This window comes from Nomascus leucogenys, chromosome 4, assembly GCF_006542625.1.
Source record: "Nomascus leucogenys isolate Asia chromosome 4, Asia_NLE_v1, whole genome shotgun sequence".
Classification (NCBI taxonomy): Eukaryota; Metazoa; Chordata; class Mammalia; order Primates; family Hylobatidae; genus Nomascus; species Nomascus leucogenys.
In genome coordinates, this window is record NC_044384.1 from 148590693 (window position 1) to 148615614 (window position 24922).

The 24922-nt window shown below is 48.6% G+C and overlaps 1 protein-coding gene and 2 pseudogenes across 3 annotated transcripts; all 3 read right to left on the bottom strand.

The window, feature by feature from the left end:
- Positions 1–454: 454 nt before the first annotated feature.
- On the bottom strand, positions 455–2429 carry LOC101179243 (annotated as a pseudogene). The gene has a single exon (XR_178241.3). The product of XR_178241.3 is annotated as an uncharacterized LOC101179243 (transcript).
- A 1545-nt stretch (positions 2430–3974) lies between these two features.
- Positions 3975–24688, bottom strand: CLN8 (CLN8 transmembrane ER and ERGIC protein). The gene is made up of 3 exons (XM_030812420.1): positions 24501–24688; positions 16815–17480; positions 3975–6454 (listed from the first exon to the last, which is right to left on the bottom strand). The coding sequence occupies exons 2-3, from the start codon at positions 17355–17357 to the stop codon at positions 6137–6139; spliced, it is 861 nt and encodes a 286-aa protein (XP_030668280.1). The 5' UTR covers positions 17358–17480; positions 24501–24688; the 3' UTR covers positions 3975–6136.
- Positions 13515–15245, bottom strand: LOC101177925 (annotated as a pseudogene). The gene has a single exon (XR_178225.3). The product of XR_178225.3 is annotated as a serine/arginine-rich splicing factor 3 pseudogene (transcript).
- Positions 24689–24922: the final 234 nt, after the last annotated feature.

Consider the following 24922-nt stretch of genomic DNA (forward strand, 5'->3'; position numbering starts at 1 on the left):
AGTTTTTTACGTAAAGTTTTGGCAGAAACTTTTCAGATTGAGACTTAACATTTAATAACGTTCTGTAATAATGGAGGATTTTAACTTTGGTTTAATTTCTGGAATCTTTTGATGGGTTTGGGGTTGCAGGTATCAAACCCTGCAGGAATGGGCTATGCACAGCTTCAGGCGGGCTGGAGTGCTAACTGAGGCTGCCAGCTGTGAAACAGCACAACGGTAAGAGCAAAATACATGCAGTGAGAAAAGAAATGAATTCACTCCGTGGGCCTGCAGATGTGGAAATGAAGTGTCACCAAGGCCAGGCGCCTGTGCTCTGAGGTTCCTGGCCAGGTTCCCAGAAGGAAGGGTGTGGTTTCTTTTTCCTCTTGGATGACTGGCTCCGGGTCCTGGATAGCTCGGAAGCAATTCCAGACATTTGGGGTTGAGTCATCAGAAGAAAGGAGATAGAGACGTCTGAATTTTTCACATCACTATATTTTAAACATGATTAGGCAAGTACATTTTTGTTACTAAAATAGTAAATACATTTTACTAATAGTGAAGTACATTTTGTTACTAAAAAGGAGAAAAGTTATTCAAAATGATAAATATCGAATAAGCTCTCGCATTAGAAGAAAATAGGAAGAAAGTTAGCAAAGAAATGGGTGAACTGAAAGCGTCAACATGCATTCGTGAAAGTCTGCGTGCGGTTTATTCTGATTTACTCTGAGGTGAGCTGAAATCAGGACTGCAGGGTGGGCAATGCATCGGTGACAAGGCTAGACAGACTCATGGCTGCCCGCCCCCCCCTCCTCCTGCAGCCACTCCCCCAGGGCAGGCCTTCTGTCCTGGGAGCCGGCTGTTGGCATGTCACACAAAATCACGTGTGCTGCGTTCTGCACAGAGCAAAGCCAGGTATGCAGCACAAGGCAGGCTGTCTGGCTCTCGAAGACCCCGATAGACAGCCCCCACAGGCTGGGCATATTCTGACCCCAGAGGTGGCAGCTTCCTGCAGTTCCCTGATCTGTCATTCCTGTCCTGTGACTTCCAGGGAGGGGCAGCTCCTGGGAGACCCACCAGGGACTCTCTCAGGAGACACCTGGGACTCTGCTCTTCCTTCCTGGGCTGCTGTGTGAGTGGGGCCGGGGTCTGGAGACCCTGAAGGCTGCCCCAACACCAACACCCCTGCCTGTGCTCCTCCTGTGACGTGGGTGCATCCTGTCTTTACTGCCGAAGCCACAGCAGGGGTTTAGGGAGCCCATGCATCTGACTGGTACCTGTCTAACTGCACGCTGCCTGTGCCACCGTAATCTGATCAGTACCTGTTTAACCCCACGCCGCCTGTGCCACCGTAATCTGACCGGTACCTGTCTAACTGCACGCTGCCTGTGCCACCGTAATCTGATCAGTACCTGTTTAACCCCACGCCGCCTGTGCCACCATAGGACAGAGCACAAAGGAGTGCCCAGGATGCACACCTGACACACTTCGCGGCCGAGCCGCAAGTCTGACGAGCGGGAGACCTTTGCGGTTCAGCGGTGTGAGGGCAGAGCAACGGAGCCCCTCCGCTTCTGTCTGCGTGAGCACGTTCACATAGAACGAGACTTCTGACCTGCTCAGACACTTGACACGCACATAATGGAGTAAACTTTTGGCATGCTGTCAAATGCTTTGTCACATGCACACAACATCTCCGTCCCAGCATGAAGGAAAGGCAGCTGACCCTGGCCGACCCCACCCCAGGATGGTCCCCACCAGAGGCCCGAGTGTTTCCCCTTCCAGCTACACGTTTCCAGGGGCCACCGTTCTCTACTGAGGACATCACCTCTGGCTGCTGGTCTTGCTACACACCCTGTGCGAGGGTGAAACTGGCTGCCCAGCCTCCCAGCCCTGCCCTTACCGTGGTAAATTCCCCCCTCAGCAGACGTCCCCATAACAGCCCTTGGGTCTGTCCCCTGCAGGGCCCTGCCTGGCAGCCCTGGGTACCACTGGTTCACCCACTCCCCACTGCCAAGCAGCCATCCTGTGCCAGGGACACGGGGCTTAGAATAAATCAGAGAATAAAACAGATGCAACCCTGCCCGTGTGGAGCTCACAAAATTCTGACACGGGAGAGAACCACGTTCACCAGGTGCAGATGCTGCAGTGTGACCGGGTCCCCTCCAGAATTCACATGACACTGTAATTGTCACTGCGGTGGTATTAAGAGGTGGGGCCCCTACTCTTGCAAATGGCTTAATGCCTCAAAAAAAGGCAGCAGAGAACTAGCTGAGGCCTCTTGACCTTCCATCCCCTCCACCACATGAGGATGCAGTGTTCCTAGAAGAACCTAATCAGCCCACACCTTCATCTTGGACTTCCAGCCTCCAGAACTGTGATAAACAGATGTCTGTTCTTTTTTTTTTTTTTTTTTGAGATGGAGTCTCACTGTGTCACACAGGCTGGAGTGCAATGGCATGATCTTGGCTCACTGCAACCTCTGCCTCCCAGGTTCAAGCAATTCTTCTACCTTAGCCTCCCAAGTAGCTGGAACCACAGGCATGCACCACCACCCCTGGCTAGTTTTGTATTTTTAGTAGAGATGGGGTTTCACCATGTTGGCCAGGCTGGTTTCAAACTCCTGGCCTCAAAAGATTCGCCCGCCTCGGCCTCCCAAAGTGCTGGGATTACAGGCGTGAGCCACCGTGCCCGGCCTGAATGTCTGTTTATAAACTACCCAGTCTTAGGTGTTTTGTTAGAGCGGTGCATACTGCCTGAAGCACGACTTTCTGCACTAAATACCGTGTTGAAGAGCCCAACTCTGGTGCCAGAGGCTGTGCCCAAGGCAGGCATGGCTGTTCACGAGTTGCATCACCTTGGGCACGTCATCACCTCTCTGAGCCCCGAGGCTCCTCGACGGAATTGGAATCAACAGTGCCCATTTCATTCAAGTTGTCAGGGCAAAGAAAATGGAAAATCATGTCCCTTAAGCACAATACCTAGTAAAAAATCTCACACTGAACTGCCGCCATGACAACTCCAGCATCACCCAAGGAGTCTGGACACCAAGAAGGGCAGAAGCCTGTGCAGTCCAGCCCCTGCAGCGTGGCGAGGAGGCTGCACCACTTGGTCTTCAGTCACTCAACCTCCCTGGCCCATTCTGTTTCCCAACTTAAGAAACAAAACAAAACATGGGTATGGAGAAGGATTTCACTATTGAAAGAGAAAGCGCAGTGACAAGTGGTCACACCAAAGCCAAGCTGGACAGCCACAGCCTGGCTAAAGGCAGGGCCATTTTCTATCCGGGTCACCTGCCATCAGGTGGAGTTAAGGCTGATATTGCCCAATCTTCCTAGTTTTCAAGCAGTTCCAGAATTCCTGTTATGTGAACTCACCTCGTTTAACACTTGCTGTAACTCTCAATAGAGGATGTGAAGCACGCAGCGCACACGTGCAGATGGACGCTGGCCAATGTGGGCCGCTGAGTGGGCCCGGCCTAGGCTCACGCCCATCTGGCACCAAGAAGTCAGAGCTCATGAATGTCGCCTGCACCATGCTCCACTACAGATACATCCCCTCACACTGCCGGTCGGGGAGACTGAGGCCAGTGAGGACCATGGGAAAGTGCTGTACCACCTGGAAGGTGTACGGATCATAATAGTTCACGAAGCCTTTTCCACCCCAAAACCCCCAACTTCAGGCTCTGCACTGAGGGGTCCCCGGACCAATGTGTGGGTGACACTGGACGGAGCGGGTGACCCTGTGCTTCTCTACGGCGCCTCCATCTCTATGCATGCACACACGCATATGAAGATACAGGAGGTAAAGCATGGACCCCTGGGAAGGTCAAAGTCCTAGTGGAGGGGAGATAAAAACTAGGCTGTCCACTTCCAACTCCAAATCGAACTCTGAACACATGATGAATTTATCATTATATTTTGTATATCCAAGATAAAACATTCACAGCAGTATGAATAGGTTAGTTTATTTTGAGAGAGAGGAAGACATCATTTGGGTTCTGTAAACATCAGTCACTTTATTATGCCTCTGTCTGGCTGAAAAACACCAGCTCCTGCTGACTCCACAAGGGCACGGCTACAGAGAGTGCTGCCTGCCAGGGTGTGGGGTTTCCAGTTAAAAGTTTCAGCAGGGACACCATTTGCTGGATGGATCTAAGATCAAAACTGCTTCATAAAATGTGATAAATAGGTTACTATACACCTTGGTCAATAAAGTTAAAGCACCAGCAATCAAAATACACTGCTCCGGGCCGGGTGCAGTGGCTCATGCCTGTAATCCCAGAACTTTGGGAGGCCGAGGTGGGCAGATCACTTGAGGTCAGGAGTCGGAGACCAGCCTGGCCAACATGGTGAAACCCTGTCTCTACTAAAAATACAAAAAATTAGCCAGGCATGGTGGCAGGTGCCTGTAATCCCAGCTACTTGAGAGGGTGAGGCAGGAGAATCCCTGGAACCTGGGAGGTGGAGATTGCAGTGAGCCAAGATCACACCACTGGACTCCAGCCTGGGGGCCAGAGCGAGGCTCCGTCTCAAAAAAACGAAAACAAAAACTAAACAAAAACAAAACACTGTTCTGAGAGTTCCATAAAACATAAGGAACATAAGTCACACATGATTCTCATGAGCAGCCGACGTTTTCCACACTCATTTCAAAGGTGCTTGTGATAAATAAACTTTGAATTTTAATTGCACATTTATGTCAAAACAAACACACACACACATACACACAAACACACACACAATTTTGTATGTCTGTTAACAAAATTCCTAAATTGGTGTATAACTTCTACCTGGGTATAAAACAGTAGGAACAAGGTAACTTGGGACTCATCGTCAGGCAGCTCATTGCCAGGGGCTGCTGCAGGACCATTCTAGGGACCCCAGGACCCTGAAGTTGAGCATCTCTGAGGGGTCCAGGTCCACCCTACAGCTCAGGGGGAAAATGATATCACTACTTGTCTTGAAATCTACAGGGAAACACCAACCACGGAATCAGGGTCTAGATTGGGTGCCTGTAGGTAACTCAGTCAATTAAAAACAGCTCTAAAACCCAGACAACCTGATTACGAAATACCTACCTTATTTTGCCAAATGAGCAATACAGTATGAATAATAACTTCTCATTTTAAAACAGGTACCATGATTTAAAAAAAAAAAAACAAAAACTTGCAAGATTTCATCTTGACCAGCCCATGCTCTGGTTGGTGGGGGTTAAACTCCAAGGCGTCTCTGCTGCTACAGGAGTCACTACCCCTCAGCCTTGTCTTTGTACCATTTGCCACCAGATGGCACTGCCATACACTTGGGTTTAGAATTTTTTTTTTTTTTTTTTTTTTTTTTTTTTTTTTTTTTTTTTTTTTTTTTTTTGAGACAGAGTCTTGCTCTGTCACCCAGGCTGGAGCCCAGTGGTGCGATCTCAGCTCACTGCAACCTCCGCCTCCCGGGTTCCGGCAATTCTCGTGCCTCAGCCTCCCAAGTAGCTGGGATTACAGGTGTGTGCCACGACACCTGGCTAATTTTTGTAATTTTACTAGAGATGGGGTTTCAGCATCTTGACCAGGCTGGTCTCGAACTCCTGGCCTCAAGTGATCCACCTGCCTCGGCCTCCCAAAGTGCTGGGATTATGCTGGGTGTGAGCCACCCCACCCAGCTTAGAATTTCAAACGCTGGGAAACTTTAACAAGGAACAAATCATGTTATTTTCTATCTTAGCCCAATTCTCTCCAACTGAAAAGAATGTGACTTCTGAATAAGACACACAGCATATCAGTGTGCTGCTGGAAAGAATCAACACTGACCAACCCGCCCTGTGGCAGGCACTTCACTATGAAGCTATTTCCAGAATTCAAAGCCACGCCACTCCTCAACAGGTGTGATGCCCGGATGCCTGGACGCCATGGACTCCTCTCCTAGATGCTTGACAAGGTCTGGCACGGCTAAACTGACAGAACCTGCCAGGACAGTCACAAAATTATAATTTCTTAAAAATACTTTGTAGCTACTTCAAAATTAATACTAATGAGAAATAAAGTTAGTATTTCCCTTAGAACTAAACACAAAACATTCACTGCCTCATTAATTCAAAAGCCATTATTCACGGAGCTTCCCAGAATCGGTGTGCCAGATCCGCTGCTGCCCAGGAGCCCCGGCTGGAGCAGCTATGGCCTCTTCTTCCGCAGCAGCTGCCCGTTGCCTTCTGGCCTGCTCTTGGCTTCTGGCTGTGCAAAGTTCCAGTCCACCGGATTGAGAAGCTGCTGAGTCTTCTTATGGGTCCAATATGGATTAATGATTAGTGTAAGCAGAGCCAGTCCAACAAGGAAGAGTGCCAAATGAGGCAGATACAGGCTGCTGACCAGGCCATCCCAGTGCCAGAAACACACCCACCACATGTGGTAGGTCAGGACCATGCGGCAGTGAAACATGTGAATCATCAGCCACTGGTTGAGCTTCCAAAACAGAGACTGGGACCAGCCTGCCTGCACGGAGACAAGACAAATGCACAAGTCAATACGAAGCTGCCAAAATTCATTCTTCACATCACAAAAAGGTATTTGCTACCTTACTTACCAAACAAAACAAATTCATTTCAAAGCAACAGAATTTCCTCCCCAGGGCTCTGCTCTCACGGGGACTTCATTCTGAACAGAGGCCACCGGCTCCATGGGCGCACCTGGGCCAGCAGGGCTGACCCTTGCCCGCTCGTGCTATTCTCCTGCTCCTCTTGCTCTTTGACTTCTGCTCCCTAAAGCTATGATAAATTCAACCTTTCCTTCGGTCTCCCTTCAATCTTTGTTTTATCTTGAATTTGCACATATTAAGTAAATAAACAATACTTATTTGGCAAAACCAGACACTGGTATATCAAGCTTCCACACCTAGACCCTGGGAAGTGATGAGGTCATGGGGGTGGGGCCCCATGATGGGATTAGTGTCATAAGAAGAGAAAGAGACCAGAGCCTTCCCCTCCTCCATGCTAGGACACAGCCAGAAGGTGGCCATGTAAACCACGAAGTGGGTCTTCACCAGACATGAATCTGCTGGTGCCTTGATCTCAGACTTGCAGCCTCCAAAACTGTGAGAAAGGAATTTCTGCTATTCAGGCTGCCTAGTCTATGGCAGTCTGCTGTGGCAGCCTGAGCTGACTAACACAGTCTACCTCCCCAGTAAAATATTCTAACTTAGGCCGGGCACGGTGGCTCACGCCTATAATTCCAGCACTTTGGGAGGCCGAAGTGGGTAGATCACTTGAAGTCAGAAGTTTGAGACCAGCCTGGCCAACATGGCAAAGCCCCATTTCTAATAAAATACAAAAAAATTAGCCAGGCATGCTGGCGCACCATGTAATCCCAGCTAATTTAGGAAGCTGAGTCATGAGAAGCATTTGAACCTGGGAGGCAGAGGTTGCAGTGAGCTGAGATGGTGCCACTGCACTCTAGCCTGGAGAAAGAGCAAGACTGTCTCAAAAAAATAAAATAAAATAAAAAATTCTAACATGTTCTTCTGGTAGTTTTGAATATTTAAAGCCCCAGATATATTAGCTTTTATAGATAGTCCCCTACTCACAATGGTTTGACTTACAATTGTTTGATTTTATGGTGCAAATATGATACACACTCAGTAGAAACCGTACTTCAAGTACCCACATAACCATTGTTTCAACTTTCAGTATAGCATTCACTGAATTATGTGAGCTGTTCAGCATTCTGCTGTAAAACGGGCTTTGTGCTATATGATTTTGCTCAAACGTAGGCTGATCCAAGTCTTGTGGGCATGTTAAAGGCAGGCCAGGCTACATACCATTCTGTTCGGTAGGCTGCACATTTCTGACACAATAGTTTTAACTTATGATGGGCTTATTGGGATGTAACCCCATCCTGAGTCAAAGAGCATCCATTCTAAGTCTGCACTGAAAAAATAAATGTGAGGAAAATTAGAAGAGAAAGGCCAGCAGAACGGAGTAGCCCAGCCTGCCTCGTACAACTGTCACAGGAGTCTTTCCCAGGTCTCAGAGGGGACCTCACGGCTCACGCATGTGCATCACGGCACCCTCATGCACGCACACGCCTTCAGAGCGGCTTTCCACAAACATACCAAGCACTTAGTTCACCCCAACCCCAGGTGCAAATGAAACACTCCCACCTGTGTTTGGGGCCACCTCAAGGTGGGCCAGGACCACACGCTTCCGGTGCACTCAGCATTGCTGAGGCACAGTGAACACTCAGGAAGAAGAGCAGAGGAAGCAGGATCCAGAACAAGCCTGGAGCCTCCAAACTGAACGGGACAGGGGAGAAACCCACGCAGACCAGAAGAACCCATGGCTGTCAGTTCTGTACAGTTAAGTAACATGGAATTGAAATGAAATGTGAAGAGTTAATACTATAACTTATTTCTTACTTCTGAAATTATAGAGTTAGGCTACAAGTTCTTGGAGGTTCTTGATATGTCTAAAGCAAAAGTCACAAATACAGCTGGTTCGCAGCCCCTGGGGTGACTGCAGATCCTGCCTTGCCTGGGGCAGTCCCTGACATCCTTGTCTGGGTGTAAACAGTATAGTCACTCTGACAACCGGCCACAACCACCAGGTCCAAAAGTGGCGAAGGACAATGCTGGACTTTGGCATTGCCAAGTTTTCGATCTCACACCTCCCTCAGACCCATAGTGGCAGTACCAGGTGGGCCCACACCCAGGCGAGGCCGGACAACCGCACCTACAGCAGTGCCCAGGGCTCAGCGCCTTTGTTTCAATCAACAATGCACAGTGTATAGACGGTGGTTCCACACAAGATTATAATGGAGCTGAACCATTCCTATCATTTACTATTTTACTATACTATACTTTTTAATCATTATTTTGGAGTGTACTCCTTCTCTGATGTCAATAAAGTTAACTATAAACAGCCCCAGGCAGGTCTTTCAGGAGGGTCCAGAAGAAGGCACTGTCATGACATGAGGTGGCAGCCCCGTGTCTGTTACTGCCCCTGAAGTCTCTCCAGTGGGACAAGATGTGGAGGTGGAAGACAGTGATATGGATGATCCTGACCCTGTGCAGGGCTGAGTGAATGTGTATTTGCATCTTAGATTTCAACAATTTAAGCAAAAAGTTTTGAAAATTAAGAAAAGCTTACAGAATAAGGATATAAAGAATATATATATATATATATAACACAAATCACAATGTATTTGTGTTTTAAGCTAAGTGTTATTACAAAAGAGTGGAAAAGTTTAAAAAATTTAAAATTTATAAAGTAAAAATGTTACAGTAAGTTTACTTTATGATTAAAGAACTTTTTTATACAAATTTAGCATTGCTTAAGTACACAGAGTTCATAAAGTCTCCAGGAGAGTACAGTGACGTTTTAGGCCCTCACATTCACCACTCATTCTGACTCTCCCAGAGCAGCTTCTAGTCCTGCAAGCTCCATTCCCAGTTAACGCCATGCACAGGTGTGCCATTTTTCACCTTTAACACAGTATTTTTACTATGCTTTTCTATGTTTAGGTATGTTTAGATACACAAATATTTACAGTTGTGTTACACTTGTCTACAGTATTCAGTACAGCCATGTGCTGTACAGGTAGGTGTGCAGCCCGGGAGCAATGGGCTCTGTCGCATAGAGCCAAGTGTGGAGTTGGCTTAGACATGTGGAAGGGTACTCTATGACGGCCACTCGATGATGAAATAGCCTAAGGACACATTTCTCAGAACACAGCCCGTCGTTAAGCAACACATGACTGTACATGGAACGGTATCGCACGCTGCGTACTCTTTTGGGTTTGGGTAACGTCTCTCACCATGTCTGCGTTAACCATCCAGATTGCCGCCCACCCTTCTGCTGCGTGGACAAACTCAGCTCACAAGCCCTTTCCACTGATGATGGGACTTCAGTAGGATTCAGTCTGAGGCCAAGTGAACAGCGTGGCTAAGACAATCCCAGTACCCCTGTTCCAGTGAACATGTGGGTGCACTGCGGTCAGGCACAGACCTATGTGTGGAGCCTCAAGGACACCAGAAGTCTCACACACTGTTTTCCTTCGCTAGTTATCAAACTGAAGACACTCAAGCATTTATCAAGTAAACAAACGGCTGACAAAAACCAAAGGAAAGACAATGCTCCTTCTGCCACGCAGTGGACTCCAGCATGGCTACACAAACATGTGCCCCTCACAGAGTCCAGATTCCAGAACCTTCTGTCATCATGTGTGTGTGTACTGGAGCAGGGCCACACACACATCTACCCCTCACAGATTTCACCTTCCAGAACCTTCTATCATCACGTGTGTATACTGGAGCAGGGCCACATGCATAACCAACACTCACAGAGTTCACCTTCCAGAACCTTCTGTCATTACATGTGTACTGGAGCATGACCCCACATACAGCTGCCCCTCACAGATTCGAGCTTCCAGAACCTTCTGTGTGAACAGAAGCACAGTCACATGCAAGTATCCCCCTGACAGATTCCAGCTTCCACAATCTTCTGTCATCATTTGTGTGCCAGGGCACTGCCATGCATGTGTGCCCCTCACAGATTCCAGCTTCCAGAATCTTCTGTCATCACGTGTGCGGAGCACCACCACCCACGTGTGCCCCTCACAGATTCAGCTTCCAGAATCTTCTGTCGTGTGTGCTGGAGCACCACCACACACGTGTGACCCTCACAGATACAGCTTCCAGAATCTTCTATTGTGTGTGCCGTGCCACACGCACATGTGCCTCCCACAGATTCCCACTTACGGAACACTGAGAATTGTCTTTGTTATGACCCGGCACTTGGCACAGGGCCTGCAAGAGTGCTCATTGCTCCTCAAGAGAGCGTACAGTATCAACAGGAGTGAAAAGAGTGTGTGTCTAAAGACAAAACACTGAAGAGTGGATGTTTTGAACGTCAGAATCCTCTACACTAGCTGGAAGGCCCCACACAGTGATGAACCGTACAGTACACCATGCACTCAGCCCCAGGCTCTTGTGAGCTCAGTCTTCATTCACTCACCATTCCCTCACAATTCACAAAAAATTCTCCTCCACCATTTTCCTCACCTACTGAAAGTAGTCATCTTAAATTACCAATAGTCACATCAGAATGCAATCACTACCTTAAGTTTAGAAAACTCAAAGCTTGAGAACTGAGAGTTCTTTGGTTTTACTAAAGCACTAAAATTTTTGTAGTCAAAGTCACCAAAGGCTTTGAGAAAAGTAGCAAAATCTGGGCCAGGTGTAGTGGCTCTCACCTGTAATCCCAGCACTTTGGGAGGCCAAGGTGGGTGGATCGCTTGAAGTCAGGAGTTCAAGATCAGCCTAGTCAATATGGCGAAACCCCATCTCTACTAAAAATACAGAAATCAGCTGGGCGTGGTGGTGCATGCCTGTAATCCCAGGTACTCAGTAGGCTGAGGCAGGAGAATCGCTTGAACCTGGGAGGCGGAGGTTGTGTTGAGCGAAGATCGCACCACTGCACTCCAGCCTTGGTGAAAAAGCACTCCTGCCACAATGTCATGCTTCTCCGAAAAGTAGCAAAATCTACGGGAAAAAAATCTGTGACATAACACATGCAAAGCTCTGGAGCCCGGCAGTTACATCCATACTTAAACATACAGTCGCCCTCAGTATCCTTGGGGGACTGGTTCCTGGGCTCCCTGCAGATACCCAAAGCCACGGATGCTCAAGTCCCTTATATAAAATGGCTTTGTGTGTGCATATAACCTAAGCACACTGTCCCTTACTCCTTAAATCATCTGTAGATTACTTATAATACCTAATACAATGTAAATGCTATATAAAATTATTACATTTTATTGGTATTTATTTGTTATATTTTTTATTGTAGTATTATTTTAAATTTTTCCCAAATATTTTTGATCCACAGTTGCTTGAATACAGACACAGAACCCACGGATACAGAAGGTCAACTGTATACATACATATATATACACACACACGTATATATATAAAATATATAAAAACTGACAGTGGGTTGTTGTTTTTGTTTGAGATAGGGTCTCACTCTTGCCCAGGCAGGAGTGCAGTGGCGTAATCACAGCTCACTGTAACCTTGAACTCCCAGGGTCAGGTGATCCTCCCACCTTAGCCTCCCAACTGACTGGTACTACAGACGTGTGCCACTATGACCAGTTAATGTTTGTATTTTTTTGTGGAGACGAAGTTTTGCCATGTTGCTGGTCTGGATCTCCTGGGCTCAAGTGATCTGCCTGCCTTGGCCTCCCAAAGTGCTGGGATTACAGGTGTGAGCCACCAAACCTGGCCTTACAGTGTTTTTATATTACCTCATTTGTATTATGAACTAGTGAGTCTGTGGACAAATAGTAGAACCAAATCTAAGACAGAAATACGAAGAACAAGCCACTGTGCTCGACTTAGACACCCATCCTAAATTGATGGTAATATTTTGTCTTTACATCCTTTAGTTCTGATCAAATCAGACCTTGATGGGGGAGAAATGTTGAATCCTCATGCCCTATTACTATGCAAGAATCTATCAGCTTTAAAGGAATTGCAATATTTTAGACATAGTGTTTTCTTACTGCATTTATTAGTATTTCAACTAGAGCAAAAGAGAACTATGTAGACATACTGGCCCTGAGCTATATTAATTTAGGTTATAATTTTCTGTTATTGGGGTCTGTTGGCTTTATAAGGTTAACATGAGCAGGGTTAGAAGTAAATACTTAACCTTTCTCCATTCTACACAAACAGCACCCTAAAAGCTTTAGAGAATGTGCAAACTTCAAAATAAAGTCTCGCTCCCTGAGTCTGTCCTCCTGGAGGCTGGGCTCCACCACCATACCTGGGGAGGGGGAACTGCTGGAGACGCCTGTGTCAGCAAATCCTGCAGGAGGCGCTGTCCCCATACCTGGCTCCAGGAGAAGCACAGATAAAACCCTGAAGAAATCCAACACTGCTTTCCCCTGAGGACTGGAGGGACAGAAAGACTCACATCTTTCTTGTTGTTTTTAAAGAACTTGTAATAAAAAATAATACAAGATAACTATTAATCTATTTCTCAAAATACACTAATGACCCCAAGCGCATGATGCTGTGGGATGTATTAATAACTTAGTCACTATTTACCACTTGGGACATTGATGTGGTATCGATGTTTAGGGCAACGATGTGAGTGAGCGCCTCTGCTTTCAAGAACTTTATTTTCTGCCACAGCCGAGTGACTCCTGAACTGCGGTGTTTCCAGGTGAGAGGAGTAGGCAATGCGGAGCACAGGCCAAGGCCTCTTCCTCCAGCACACACCTCTCCACTCCACACCGATCTCATGCCAGAGAAACCCGGGGAAGTCACAGCCCTGCCCTGCATCCCCAGAAGTCTGCAATCTTATGGAAATAACGCCCACAAAGAGAAAACTGGAAAACTGCATGCAGCACACAGGATGCTGATGGGGTCCCAGGTCACAGCATCGTTCCCAAAATGACCCCACACTTAGACCAGCAGCTTCATATTCAGTCATTTGCTCGGCAAGGGAAATCAGTAGCAAGTCACTCGAGGGGCTCTTTTTTTTTTTTTCTCAAGTTAAACAACAATTTGTAACCAAAACTTCAATCCCAAGGATTCTCACAAAACATATTACAAATGACAGCATGAAAAAAAAATCTTGCACAGTAACTCAAAGTTTGGCTCTACAATGTACCCTTAAACTGGCAGCACATTTTTGAAATCTCAAATTTGCACATAAAGAATGTCACGAACAGCCATGTATTCATATACAGCAATCAAATAAGGAACTTATGACCTAAAGCAAAGGTAAACTTTCTTGAAACTTAACATTCTATAACAACTAGGCAACCTCTGCCCAGGATGAAAGTGAGCTGGATTTTTCAAAAACCTCTAATTTAAGAGTGCAGCGTCTCGTTTTACCTGATGGCTTGTGTTTCATAGCAGTTTTGAAAGACTGCTTGTTCAACTATTGCTGCAGCCTATATCCCAGCTATGGAAAAAAAGTAAATCTTAGTTCAATTTTTGCCAGTTGTTTCTCTGTTAAAAAAAAAACACACACACACTTCTGCTGGGCAGAATTAGACGTTTATTATCAGTCTGTGCATAACTAAAGTTCAAAGCAAATTCAATTTTGCTTAAGGGAACATTGTAAAGTAACAATTCTTGGTATTACATGCCTCGTATGATCCATTTCAAACCATAGAGAATTACACCTTTGTGTCACTGTTTCAAGAAACAAACAGATTTGAACAGCTAAAACATCTTAAAAATGCACCAAGCTTATGAAGTCTCAGACAAAACTTGGATTTTCTGTACATACTCCTGTCAGATGAAGTCATTTCCTCTACACCACTTCTCTTGCAAACTGTCTTCTATTTCCTTTCATTTGACCTAGATCGACTACGAGACCTAGAGAAGGATCGGGACGGCTTGTGATTTCTCTCCCGAGACAGCGATCTATCTCTTCTCCTATCTCTAAAAAGGACCTGCTCCGGCTGCGAGAGAAGCTTCTCCTTCTTGGAGATCTGTGACGAAGTGGAGGACTTCTCCTACGATAATCATCTCGAGGGCGACAACCCCAAGAGGGAGGTGGGCCACGATTTCTACTTCTTTTTTCCCCATTGGACAGTTCCACTCTCACACGGCAGCCACATGGTGTTCTTCCATCTAGCTCTCAGACTGCATCAGCTGCATCTCGGGGATCTTCAAATTCAACAAAAGCAAAGCCGGGTGGGTTTCTAGCAACCCACACACTTCAGAGTGGTCCAAAGTAGCCAAAAGCCCCTTCCAATTCGGTCTTGTTGCCATTGTTTCCAAGATTGCCTACATAAACCTTACAGTCCAATGGACAGGAATCACGATGCATTTCGAGATCTAGGGTTAAAAAACGCGGCGGCTCAAATCCACACGCTCCAATGCGTCTTCCCGCTTTCCTCCGGCCCAACACCAACTAAAGCTCTTGCTCACCCGGCGTCCACGAAATGGCCAAGGGGCTCTTTCAAACCATTCATGGTTCCAACCCTTCTTCCCTGGTAAGGTCTATGCAAACCACACCGGCCCCCAAACTCCTCCTGCCACCGCCCAAACCACGCACTCACCAGGATGTCTCCAGTATCACCTGCCGTAGGCTCCATCTACTTCCATGGCCACCCTGTGAGGCTCTGTACTGGCGACGACTGTGCCTCACTCACCCTCATTCACTTGCCTTAACTCCAAGGTGCTCACCTGCTCCTCCTGCAGAGGGTCCCCATCTGGGGCCATGGTTTCTCTGCACTTTCCTGTCACTGTGCTCACACACGCCATCTGGTGCCAGATGGGGCCAACCTCAGGGGACAGCAGGAACACAAGTTCCTCCTTGAGCTCCCAGGTGCCAGCACAGTATCTGACACCTGGCTGGTGTCCATGGTGGTTATGCATGAACAGTCTGTACCGTTTACACTGCAGTGCACTTTTGATGGACTGATACCATGTACCCACCTAGACCCCGAAGGCAGGAGTGATTTGTTATGCTTATTTTTCCCCTCAAGGCTACCAGTCTCCTGTACACAAGAAATGTGCAGTAACAAGACCCATTCGTGTGAATGGTTGAACATTTGCTGGATCTCGAATTTCATATCAAATATCCCATAAACAATGTGATGGGTCATAAAAGATACCAAGAATCTACGTAAAAAAAATTTTAAGGCTGCGCACGGCATTTTGGGAGGCCGAAATGCCTGTAATCCCAGCATTTTGGGAGGCCAAGGCGGGGAGATCACCTGAGATCAGGAGTTCGAGACCACCCTGGCCAACACAGTGAAACTCTGTCTCTACTAAAAATACACACACACACACATACACACAAATTAGCTAGGTGTGGTGGTGGGTGCTGTAATCCCAGGTACTTGGGAGGCTGAGGCAAGAGAATTGCTTGAATCCGGGTGGCGGCAGTTGCAGTGAGCCAAGATCACGCCACTGCACTCCAGCCTGGGCAACAGAGCCAGATTCCGTCTCAAAAAAAAAAAAAAAAAAAAAAAATTTAAAGAGTTTAACATGAAGAACATCTTGACATCAATATGACAATCAAGTGACAAACATTTTTAAAACATGCTCTTCAAAAACAGAAAGTGCTAGGCAAATAACTATGCTAGGTCCCAACACTTCTGAGCACTAGTAAAACAACCTTATTCAAAAATAAAAAGCAAGCAAGGTATGTGTGTATACACAGATATTACTTCAATCTTTCTAAAGTATTAAAAGAGGGCAGGCGCAGTGGCTCACACTTGTAATTCCAGCACTTTGGGAGGCCCAGGCAGGCGGATCACTAGGTCAGGGGTTCAAGAGCAGCCTGACCAACATAGTGAAACCCCATCTCTACTAAAAAGACAAAAAAGTGAGTCAGGCGTGGTGGTGAGCACCTGTAGTCCTAGCTACTCAGGAGGCTGACACAGGAGAATTGCTTGAACCCGGGAGGCGGAGGTTGCAATGAGCTGAAACCATGCCATTGTACTCCAGCCTGGGCAATAGAGCAAGGCTCCATCTCAAAAAATAAATAAATAAATAAATAAATAAATAAAGTATTAAAAGAAAGGAAAAAATTAAGTGCTTCCAGACAGTATCTACTGAGCCATAAGATCTACTGAGTTTTCTTTCCTTAGGGAACAGAAAGCCTAAAAGACTTAAAATTAAGAAAATTGCCTCCAGCCTGGACAACACAGCCAGACTCCATCTTAAAAAAAAAAAAAAAGGAAACTGCACTCAACTAAAATGAGTTTGTAACCGAATGTGTGTACTGCAATCCAGCCTGCTGTTGAGTTTATGGCAGTGTCCACGACATTTTAGCCAGTGATTAAATGCATGAGGCACATGTCATCTTCTGCTGATGCACGCACTTACCTTTAAGAGCATCCAGGAAACGCAGGTAAAGGGCGTGCTCATCTCCAGGAGCAATGTGGTCATAGCTAGATAGTGGCCAGCTTGGAGATTGACCATGCAGCCAAGAAACCCAAGAAAGGCAAAGAGATGGTGGATAACCAGAAACAAGTCAAATGTCCGGAAGGCCAAGTTGGACAGGTGGACTGCAACATTTTCAAAGAAGAAGAATCCCGTTGCTGTTGTGATGTGAAACCAGCACCAGTTCTGCTGGCCACGTGCCTTGTCGGCATGAAGCACAGGGTCCCCCAGCAGAGCCCACAGGCCTGCGGCTGTGCTCTGAACACCAAAGACTGCACGCGTGGCCGCCAGGTCCCAGAAGACCTTCTCTCTGGCCACCAAAGAACGGTAAGTGGCATTCAGGGAGGAAGACAGCTGGTGGCAGACCACAAAGACGCCCAAGTAGAAGACAAAGCCAGCGACCATCAGTGTGGAGCGGATCCCCCAGGAAGCATAGTCCAGGTCAAAAACGCTCTCTGATGTGCCCCCATCGCTTGCAGGATTCATTGTCCACAGCTGTATTCCAAAGGAGTCCCGGGGCCAACACGGGCCGGGCCCTACACTGTGTCTTGTCTAAGGAAACGAAGTCAGTGCAGCGGTCCCTGGGATTGTCACGTATCCATCTTCAATCTAAAAGAAAGATCATTCATTTTATGTTGACTCAATAGAAGCAAGGACACATCACTACCCCAGTAACACAAACATTAAACTACAAAATATTTAATTCTGTACCTTATTCTTAATGCACTTACAAGGATACATAAACATACCAAGGTAACATCCACTGACAGTACAGGAGGAAAGAAAATGAAACTAAAGCTAGAGCGGTCCAGCCATGAACAGGAGGCTGCAGCGGTGCAGGCAGGAACACAAGGTCCTATGCTCGTCCTATGTGCACCCCACCAGCAAGGCTCCCACCTTCACAGCAGTCCCGATCAGTCACACAATTCAGGCATCGCAGGATGAACCATATTTAAGTCATCACACTGGGATACACTTCGTTACAGCACTGAACTTCTGCTATTTGATCCTAGTTAACACCCCAAGGATGTCATGAGAACCTGTGCTCCTGTTCTTCGTGTTATTCCTTGGTTAAGGCCGTGGAATGGCTTCTCAACAGCAGCAGGGAAGGCCTGAACTCTTGACTGTGACCTACGGCACTCTGCAGAATGTGATTATTAATTATACCTTCTCTGGTTCCACTCTCACCACCCCCTGCATCTCACTCCATGCTATAACCTTCCAGTCCTTTGAAAACATCTACTCTCCTGCACCTCTGGGCCTCTGCAGCTGCTGGGCCCTCCTGGAAAAGTCTTTACCTCCCCCAAGTTGGTGCCATCTTACCTGTCAGGTTCTCACTTAAAGGCCATTTGCTCCAGATGCCCTCCTAGAGTAGGGGAGCCCCACGGACTGGGTTAAGTACCTTTGCTAGAAGCTCCTGATGCATCCCCCAAACACTCATTTTTGGTACTACAAGTGCTTACTGAATCCTCACCTCCACTGGACAGCAAGCTCTGTGAGGGCACAGACCACACCTGCCTTCCATCACAGCATGTCCTCTGCTTGATGCAGCACTGGGTCCACAGTGGGCCCTCAAGAAACATTTATGGAACACATGAACAGATGCTGAATCATGCTGAAGGGGTCCACTTTACCTAAGCCTGAACCTGTCTGCAAAGCTACAAACACCAGAGTCTCAAGTTCTCAAAACTGGAAGGGACCTGTGATTGATTCCAGCCTTTCCTTTTACATGGCAGGAAACCCAGGCACACAGCGAGGACATAGGAACGGCTACCGACAAAGCCTCAGATCCCCCCTCTTCCTCCCTCACCCAGTGTGCAGGGACTTGTCCAGATAATGGAATTTCTGCAGGGAGTGGGGACTCTTGTCACTCACACCCAGCGAACAGACAGCAGGGCTGGGAGCACCGGACTCTGCACACAGCTGGACCCTCTGCTCTCCGGAAGAGACCCCAGAACCGACTGAATTGTGAGGCAGCAGGACTAGAGCCAGAAGCATAGGAGGAGCCATTCACTGTGGCCATTCAGCAAAAACTTGCCAATCATTATTCAGGCAAAAAGGTCGCTGTGACCACACCCCAAGGACATGGAAACCACTAGCTCACACAAACATGCAAAGAATGTGAGTCCTGGGACCTGATGCAAATGACAAGGGAGCACTGATCACTCCTAACCTCTTGGTTTGATAATGATCTATAATCAAAGGCAAAATAGTACAAGAGTTTGTCTGTTTCTCCATTAACACTCCAGCTTTAACACAGACTAGCTCTGTGTGAACACAAATCTGATGTGGGGAAAGACAGCACTGGTATTCATGTTTCTCCCTAGAGAAACGGCTCCCGTGTCATGCTGCCCCTGGTGCATGAGTTCAGGGCACACAGGCGTGCTCACTGATAGATGCTATGGATGACAACTGAGGGGCTGCCATGCCCACGTGTGCCCTCGTGACCCACACTTCTGGTCATGCTATATCAAGACTCCAGTGTAATTACACATCTCCAAACACACTTCTGTTAACTTGTACACAAATCAGGTTGAACATGGTATTAAGGGGCTGGCAAGAGCACTTGGCTCTGGTATTCACTGTGCAGCAAGGCATCGTTGAACCCCTATGCACTTCACAGGAGCAGATCAACTTCAAGTGCAGCCTAATGCCTGGAGGGGAGACCGCTTACCAGCATTAAAGAAAAGCAGGCTGGGTGGAAAGGACAGGTATCAAGCACGGAATAGCAATCCATTACAAGGGTTACCCTGAACAACACTGTTAAAGGTTAAAATATGGACCCTTTGTAAAACTTCTTCCTTTACTTTTCCACGAGTAGGTCATGAGATCTGGCTTATAGGTCCCATTTTGCCATAGATGCATCAATGTCCTCTTGGCCAAGACCGCTAACTTCTGTAGGACCTTTGCCTTGAAACGAGAGAGTCCCCGACTCCAGAAGGCTCCGCCCAGAGCAAAGACTCAAATCCACCTCAGTGGAAGTGGTGAGCCCAAGTGATGCTTCAGGAGGTCTTTGGTTTGCTCAAGGTGAAAGGGACTCCAGGACATGAGAACCAAACACCAAGAAGACCAGTTGGCTTAGTGGGTTCTTATCTTGATTTCACTATTTAGAAGCTAAGAAAACAAGTTTCCGGCTGGGCGCGGTGGCTCACGCCTGTAATCCCAGCACTCTGGGAGGCCAAGGCGGGTGGATCACTTGAGGTCAGGAGTTCAAAACCAACCTGGCCAACATGGCAAAACCTTATCTCTACTAAAAATACAAAAATTAGCTGGGCGTGGTGGCGCACACCTGTAATTTGAGCTACTCAGGAGGCTGAGGGAGGAGAATTGCTGGAACTCAGGAGGTGGAGGTTGCAGTGAGCCGAGATCACACAACTGCACTTCAGCCTGGGCAACAGAGCAAAACTCCATCTCAAAAAAAAAAAAAAGAAAAAAGAAAGAAAGAAAACGAGTTTCCAGTTTCCTTCTTAACCACCCTGGAGGACCCCGGTGTCTGACTACGGGAAAAAGAAACACACAGAGCAGGCCAGGTGCAGTGGCACACGCCTGTAATCCCAGCACTTTGGGAGGCCAAGGCAGGTGGATCACAAGGTCAGAAGTTCGAGACCAGCCTGGCCAACATAGTCAAACCCCAACTCTATTAAAGATACAAAAAATGAGCTGGGCGTGGTGGCACGTGCCTATGATCCCAGCTACTTGGGAGGCTGAGGCAGGAGAATCGCTGGAACCTGGGAGGTGGACGTTGCAGTGAGCTGAGATTACACCACTGCACTCCAGCCTGGGTGACAAGACGACACTCCGTCTCAAAAAAAAAAAAAAAAAAGACACACACAGAGCAGCGGGAAATGAAGCACCTACTACGAGCCAGATGTTCAACTCGTTTGTGTGATCTTCACCGGAAGAGCAAACAGCTACCAGGTCTTCAAGCTTTCTAGATACCTTGTTGGAGAGATTACCATATCTAGAGAAAAGTGGCAGATAGGTGAAAGACATGGAAACAGAAACAGGTGAGCCAGAGCTGAGTGGGCAAACCCTCCTGGCAGTCAGAGAATAGGTGCCAATTAGGGATGCAGAAACAGCAGATTATAAAGTCCAGAATGCTTACTACCCCTTCCAGTCCTGTAGCGAATCCCCCGTTCTGATTCTTTGCTCAAAGCTCTTGACTTTCTTGGTAAGCTGGTGCTGTTCCAGTCTAACTCGTTACTGTGGGTCTCTTGAGTTTAGTTAGTGCCAACCAGCATCTTCCAGCCAGGAGTTCACAAACGAGGTGAACTCCTCTGCTCTCTCATCCACGAGGGTAGAAGGCCAGTCCCAGAGGCAGGATCCAGCCCAAGCACCCAGTCTTCCTGGAGTCCTGCAGAGCTCTGCTGTCCCTTCGTGGCATTAGCATTGTACTGAGAACAGCTGTGGTTCACCCCAAGTCACAAGGCGGGCACCCACAGAAGTGTGGCTAGGCCTTGTTCTGACAGGCAGCACAGAAGGGGTATGGGAAGAGCTCAGCTTCTCCTTTTGCTTCTATTTCTGCTCCTTGACCCAACCACACCCTCTCATTTTTGATACGCAAAATGGGACACAGGGGTTCCCACTGTTCCCTTGCTGTGCGCCATAAGGCTCAGGCCACATGAAGGAGTCCTTCAGTGTAATGCACAGCGGGAAGTCACTGTTCCTTCCATGGGTAAAACTGGAGGCCGAACCGGATGGGCAGGGTGGCTCACGCCTGTAATCCCAGCACTTTGGGAGGCCAAGGCGGGCGGATCACGAGGTCAGGAGATCGAGACCATCCTGGCTAACATGGTGAAACCTTGTCTCTACTAAAATACAAAAAAAATTAGCCAGGAGTCGTGGTGGGCACCTGTAGTCTCAGCTACTCAGGAGGCTGAAGCAGGAGAATGGCGGGAACCTGGGAGGCGGAGCCTGCGGTGATATGAGATAGCGCCACTGCACTCCAGCCTGGGTGACAGAGCGAGGCTCCGTCTCAAAAAAAAAAAAAAAAACAAACAAACTGGAGACCGAACCTAATGGACTCATCAAGTTCTTTCACTCTGGAAGGCTTCCAAGCCCTTCCACACCAGCCCCTTTCCTCTCTGCAGTAGAGGAAGTGGAGCCGGAGAAGAAACAACTCCTGGAAGGCCACCATCTCTTGACTCTGCAGATCTTCATTTTCTTTGGAGAAAATGTATACAAAAAGCTTGTCTTATAAGACTCTGTGGTTTCAGCTCTCCTATTGCACTGGGCCATGCAGTTTTTAAAAAATGTGAATGCAAATGCATCAGTAAGAGTGTTGCTCTGTTGCTGCAGTGTGACCAGGAACCAGGCTCAGTGGCCACTGGAACCCTTCGACTCTGTCATGTATCTATGCGCTTCTCCGGTTTACAGGGGCTAAACTGCTATGGATACCAGCATTTTTGTGTTTCATTGAGATAATTTATCCAAACTTGGAAGTGACGTCAAAAAGGAAAAAAAAGGTTGCATGCTTTTTCCCTGCTAAGGCAAGCTCAGTGTTTTACAACCTCAACAATCACTTGACTTTCTAGGAGAAATAACTAAACTATTTACCACTGATTGTGGGTCACACATTTTACAATCTGCAAAGTTAATTCTCCTTTCCATCAAGAAGAAAAGACAATCCCAAAGGCTGTGGTTTCAATGCACACAGGATATTCACCAATCTTATTATCTAATCCGGCAATCTTCTCTCAGCATTCCTGTTACCCACTCACTAAGAAAATCCTAGTTTTGTGTATTCTTTTTTGAACTGGCATTCCTATCCTGCTGCATCCTGCATTAATGACTGAAATATAACCTGACAAGAGCTATTAACATGAGAATTATACTTCTAACATTTTGAAAATTATACATTGATGGTTTGTATATGTTTTCCAAAATCAATTTCTATTTCCAAAAAATGTTTTCCAAAATCAAAAGAAATACATGTTGAATACACAAAATTCAGAAAATATAAACAAGCATAAAAATACAAATATAAAAACTTACGATTCTCTTACACAGCTCCAAGCACCATCACTATTTTTTGGTGCCTGCTGGGTCAATTGTTTTTCTAGATATAAACTCTCCTTTTTCATAAAAGGGGATAACAGTATACAAGCTGCTCCCTGGCCCGCTTCTCTTCTCTTAGCAGCAGCTAATCCTCTTCTGCAACACGGCTGCAGAGAATCCACCATTTACCTATTTACCTACCCGGTGTCCTACCAGGCTTTTGCCCAGTTCCTCGTTATCATAAGACATTCTGTATTGAACATCTCTGAGGCCACCTAGAGAACCTGTGCTCTTTGTATGGAAACTGGATGCTCAGGAAGAACTTCCTTAACAACCACAGCCTCGATGACGGCCAGTCTGAAAGGCAGGCACAGAAGCGTTCAAGCTCAGTGGGGAGCTGTGGCCATCTCATATTCCCTCAATCACTTACACTTTCCTCACCATTGCTTTTTTCTCTCACAACCTTCCTGAAAAGTTGTATGTAAATAAAAATCAAAACACGGGAGTGATGTAAGCAGAAGCTGGATAGTTAGATTTCACACAGAGGGTAAACTGAAATAGGAATCAGAAACAGCCGCCTCGCCCCAGTCTTTCAGAGAACAGTCACTTACAGCAGAATCTACACAGGATGGGGAGCCCCTGGCTCCCCTCCCTACTGTCCACACCCAACCCCAACCCGGAGCAGCTAGCGATAGGGCCCAGAGCCCAGGCGGCTCCCACCTCCTGCTGACCTGACCCAGCGCCCGCTCTCTCCCCCGAACACTTTGGTGACCTGACCCAGAGTCCCTCCCCACCCCCCACACGTGCTGACTGACCCAGCGTCCCTCCCCCCTCCTACAGGTGCTGACTGACCCAGCGTCCCTCCGCCTCCCACACCCTGTTGAGCAGCACCTTGTCCCCTTCCGCCCCAGCTAACTCGGTGACCAGTGGAGGACACACCCAGGTGACACCTGCTGTCCTTGACAGCAGCTCCGACGGCACCTCTGTGGCTCTGCAGGAGCCGCCTCCCCGCCTCGTGGGCACACAGGTGAGCTGACCATACTTGCCTAGCCGGTCTGCGGGGAGCGAGGTCAGGGGCGACGGCGCCGCCTCTGCCTCCTCCTGTCGCCTCCCTCCGTCCGGCATCCGCGCCGCTCAAGGACTCCAAAGTCAGCGTCGCGGTGAGGAGCCCCCCACGCCCAACCCGCGCAGGCAGGACCCCGGGCTGCGGGGCTCGAACGCCCCCCACAAGCTGCTGTCCGGGAACGGCACGGCCCGGGGTGCCGCACGCCCACCGGAAGGCAGGGCTGGGACCGCGGACGCTAGAAGCCACCCCGGCCCCTCACCCGGGCTCTCCCTCACGTGGGCTCCCGCGCGCCCATCTGGGTTCCCCCTCAGCTGAGTTCCCGGCCCCTCACCAGGGATCCCCGGCCCCCTCACCCGGGCTTCCCAGCCCCCTCACTTGGCCTCCACGCGCGCTCACCTGGGCTGCCCCTCACCTGGGTTCCCGGCCCTCACCCAGACAGCCCGCACGCTCACCTGGGATGCCTCTCACCTGGGTTCTTGGCCCCTCACCCGGGCACCCCGCACGCTCACCTGGGCTGCCTCTCACCTGGGTTCCCGGTCCCTCACCCGGGCTCCCCGCGCGCTCACCTGGGCTGCCTCTCACCCGGGCTCCCTGCGCTCGGCGCCGCCCCGCCCCGCCCCTGCAGGACTCCCGGCAGTCACTGACCGCACTGCCGCCCAGTCACAACTGGCCGGCCTCAAACACCGCCTACACACGCGAGCACGCACGCGCGCGCGCACGCGTTCTGCCCTCCTCGGGGGCGTGGCTACGAGAGGCCCCGCCTAGGCGCTACCACGGCGGCGGGCCCGGCGCGGGAGGGGCGTGCGCGGGAGGGGCGGGGTGGCGGGCGCGGCGGGGCGGTGGGAGGGGCGGGGCGGCGGGAGGGGCGGGGCGGCGGGAGGGGCGGGGCGGCGGGAGGGGCGGGGCGGTGGCGGGCGCTGGGGGGCGGGGCGTTGGCCGCGCTGGGGGACGGGGCGGTGGCGGGCGCTGGGGGGCGGGGCGGCGAGCG

Coding starts and splice junctions, on each gene's coding strand:
- CLN8 (XM_030812420.1), bottom strand. CDS start 17,357: ATGAATCCTGCAAGCGATGGGGGCACATCAGAGAGCGTTTTTGACCTG. Junction 6,455..16,814: donor TTTCCTGGATGCTCTTAAAG/GTAAGTGCGTGC, acceptor GTCTCCGTGCAG/GCAGGCTGGTCCCAGTCTCT.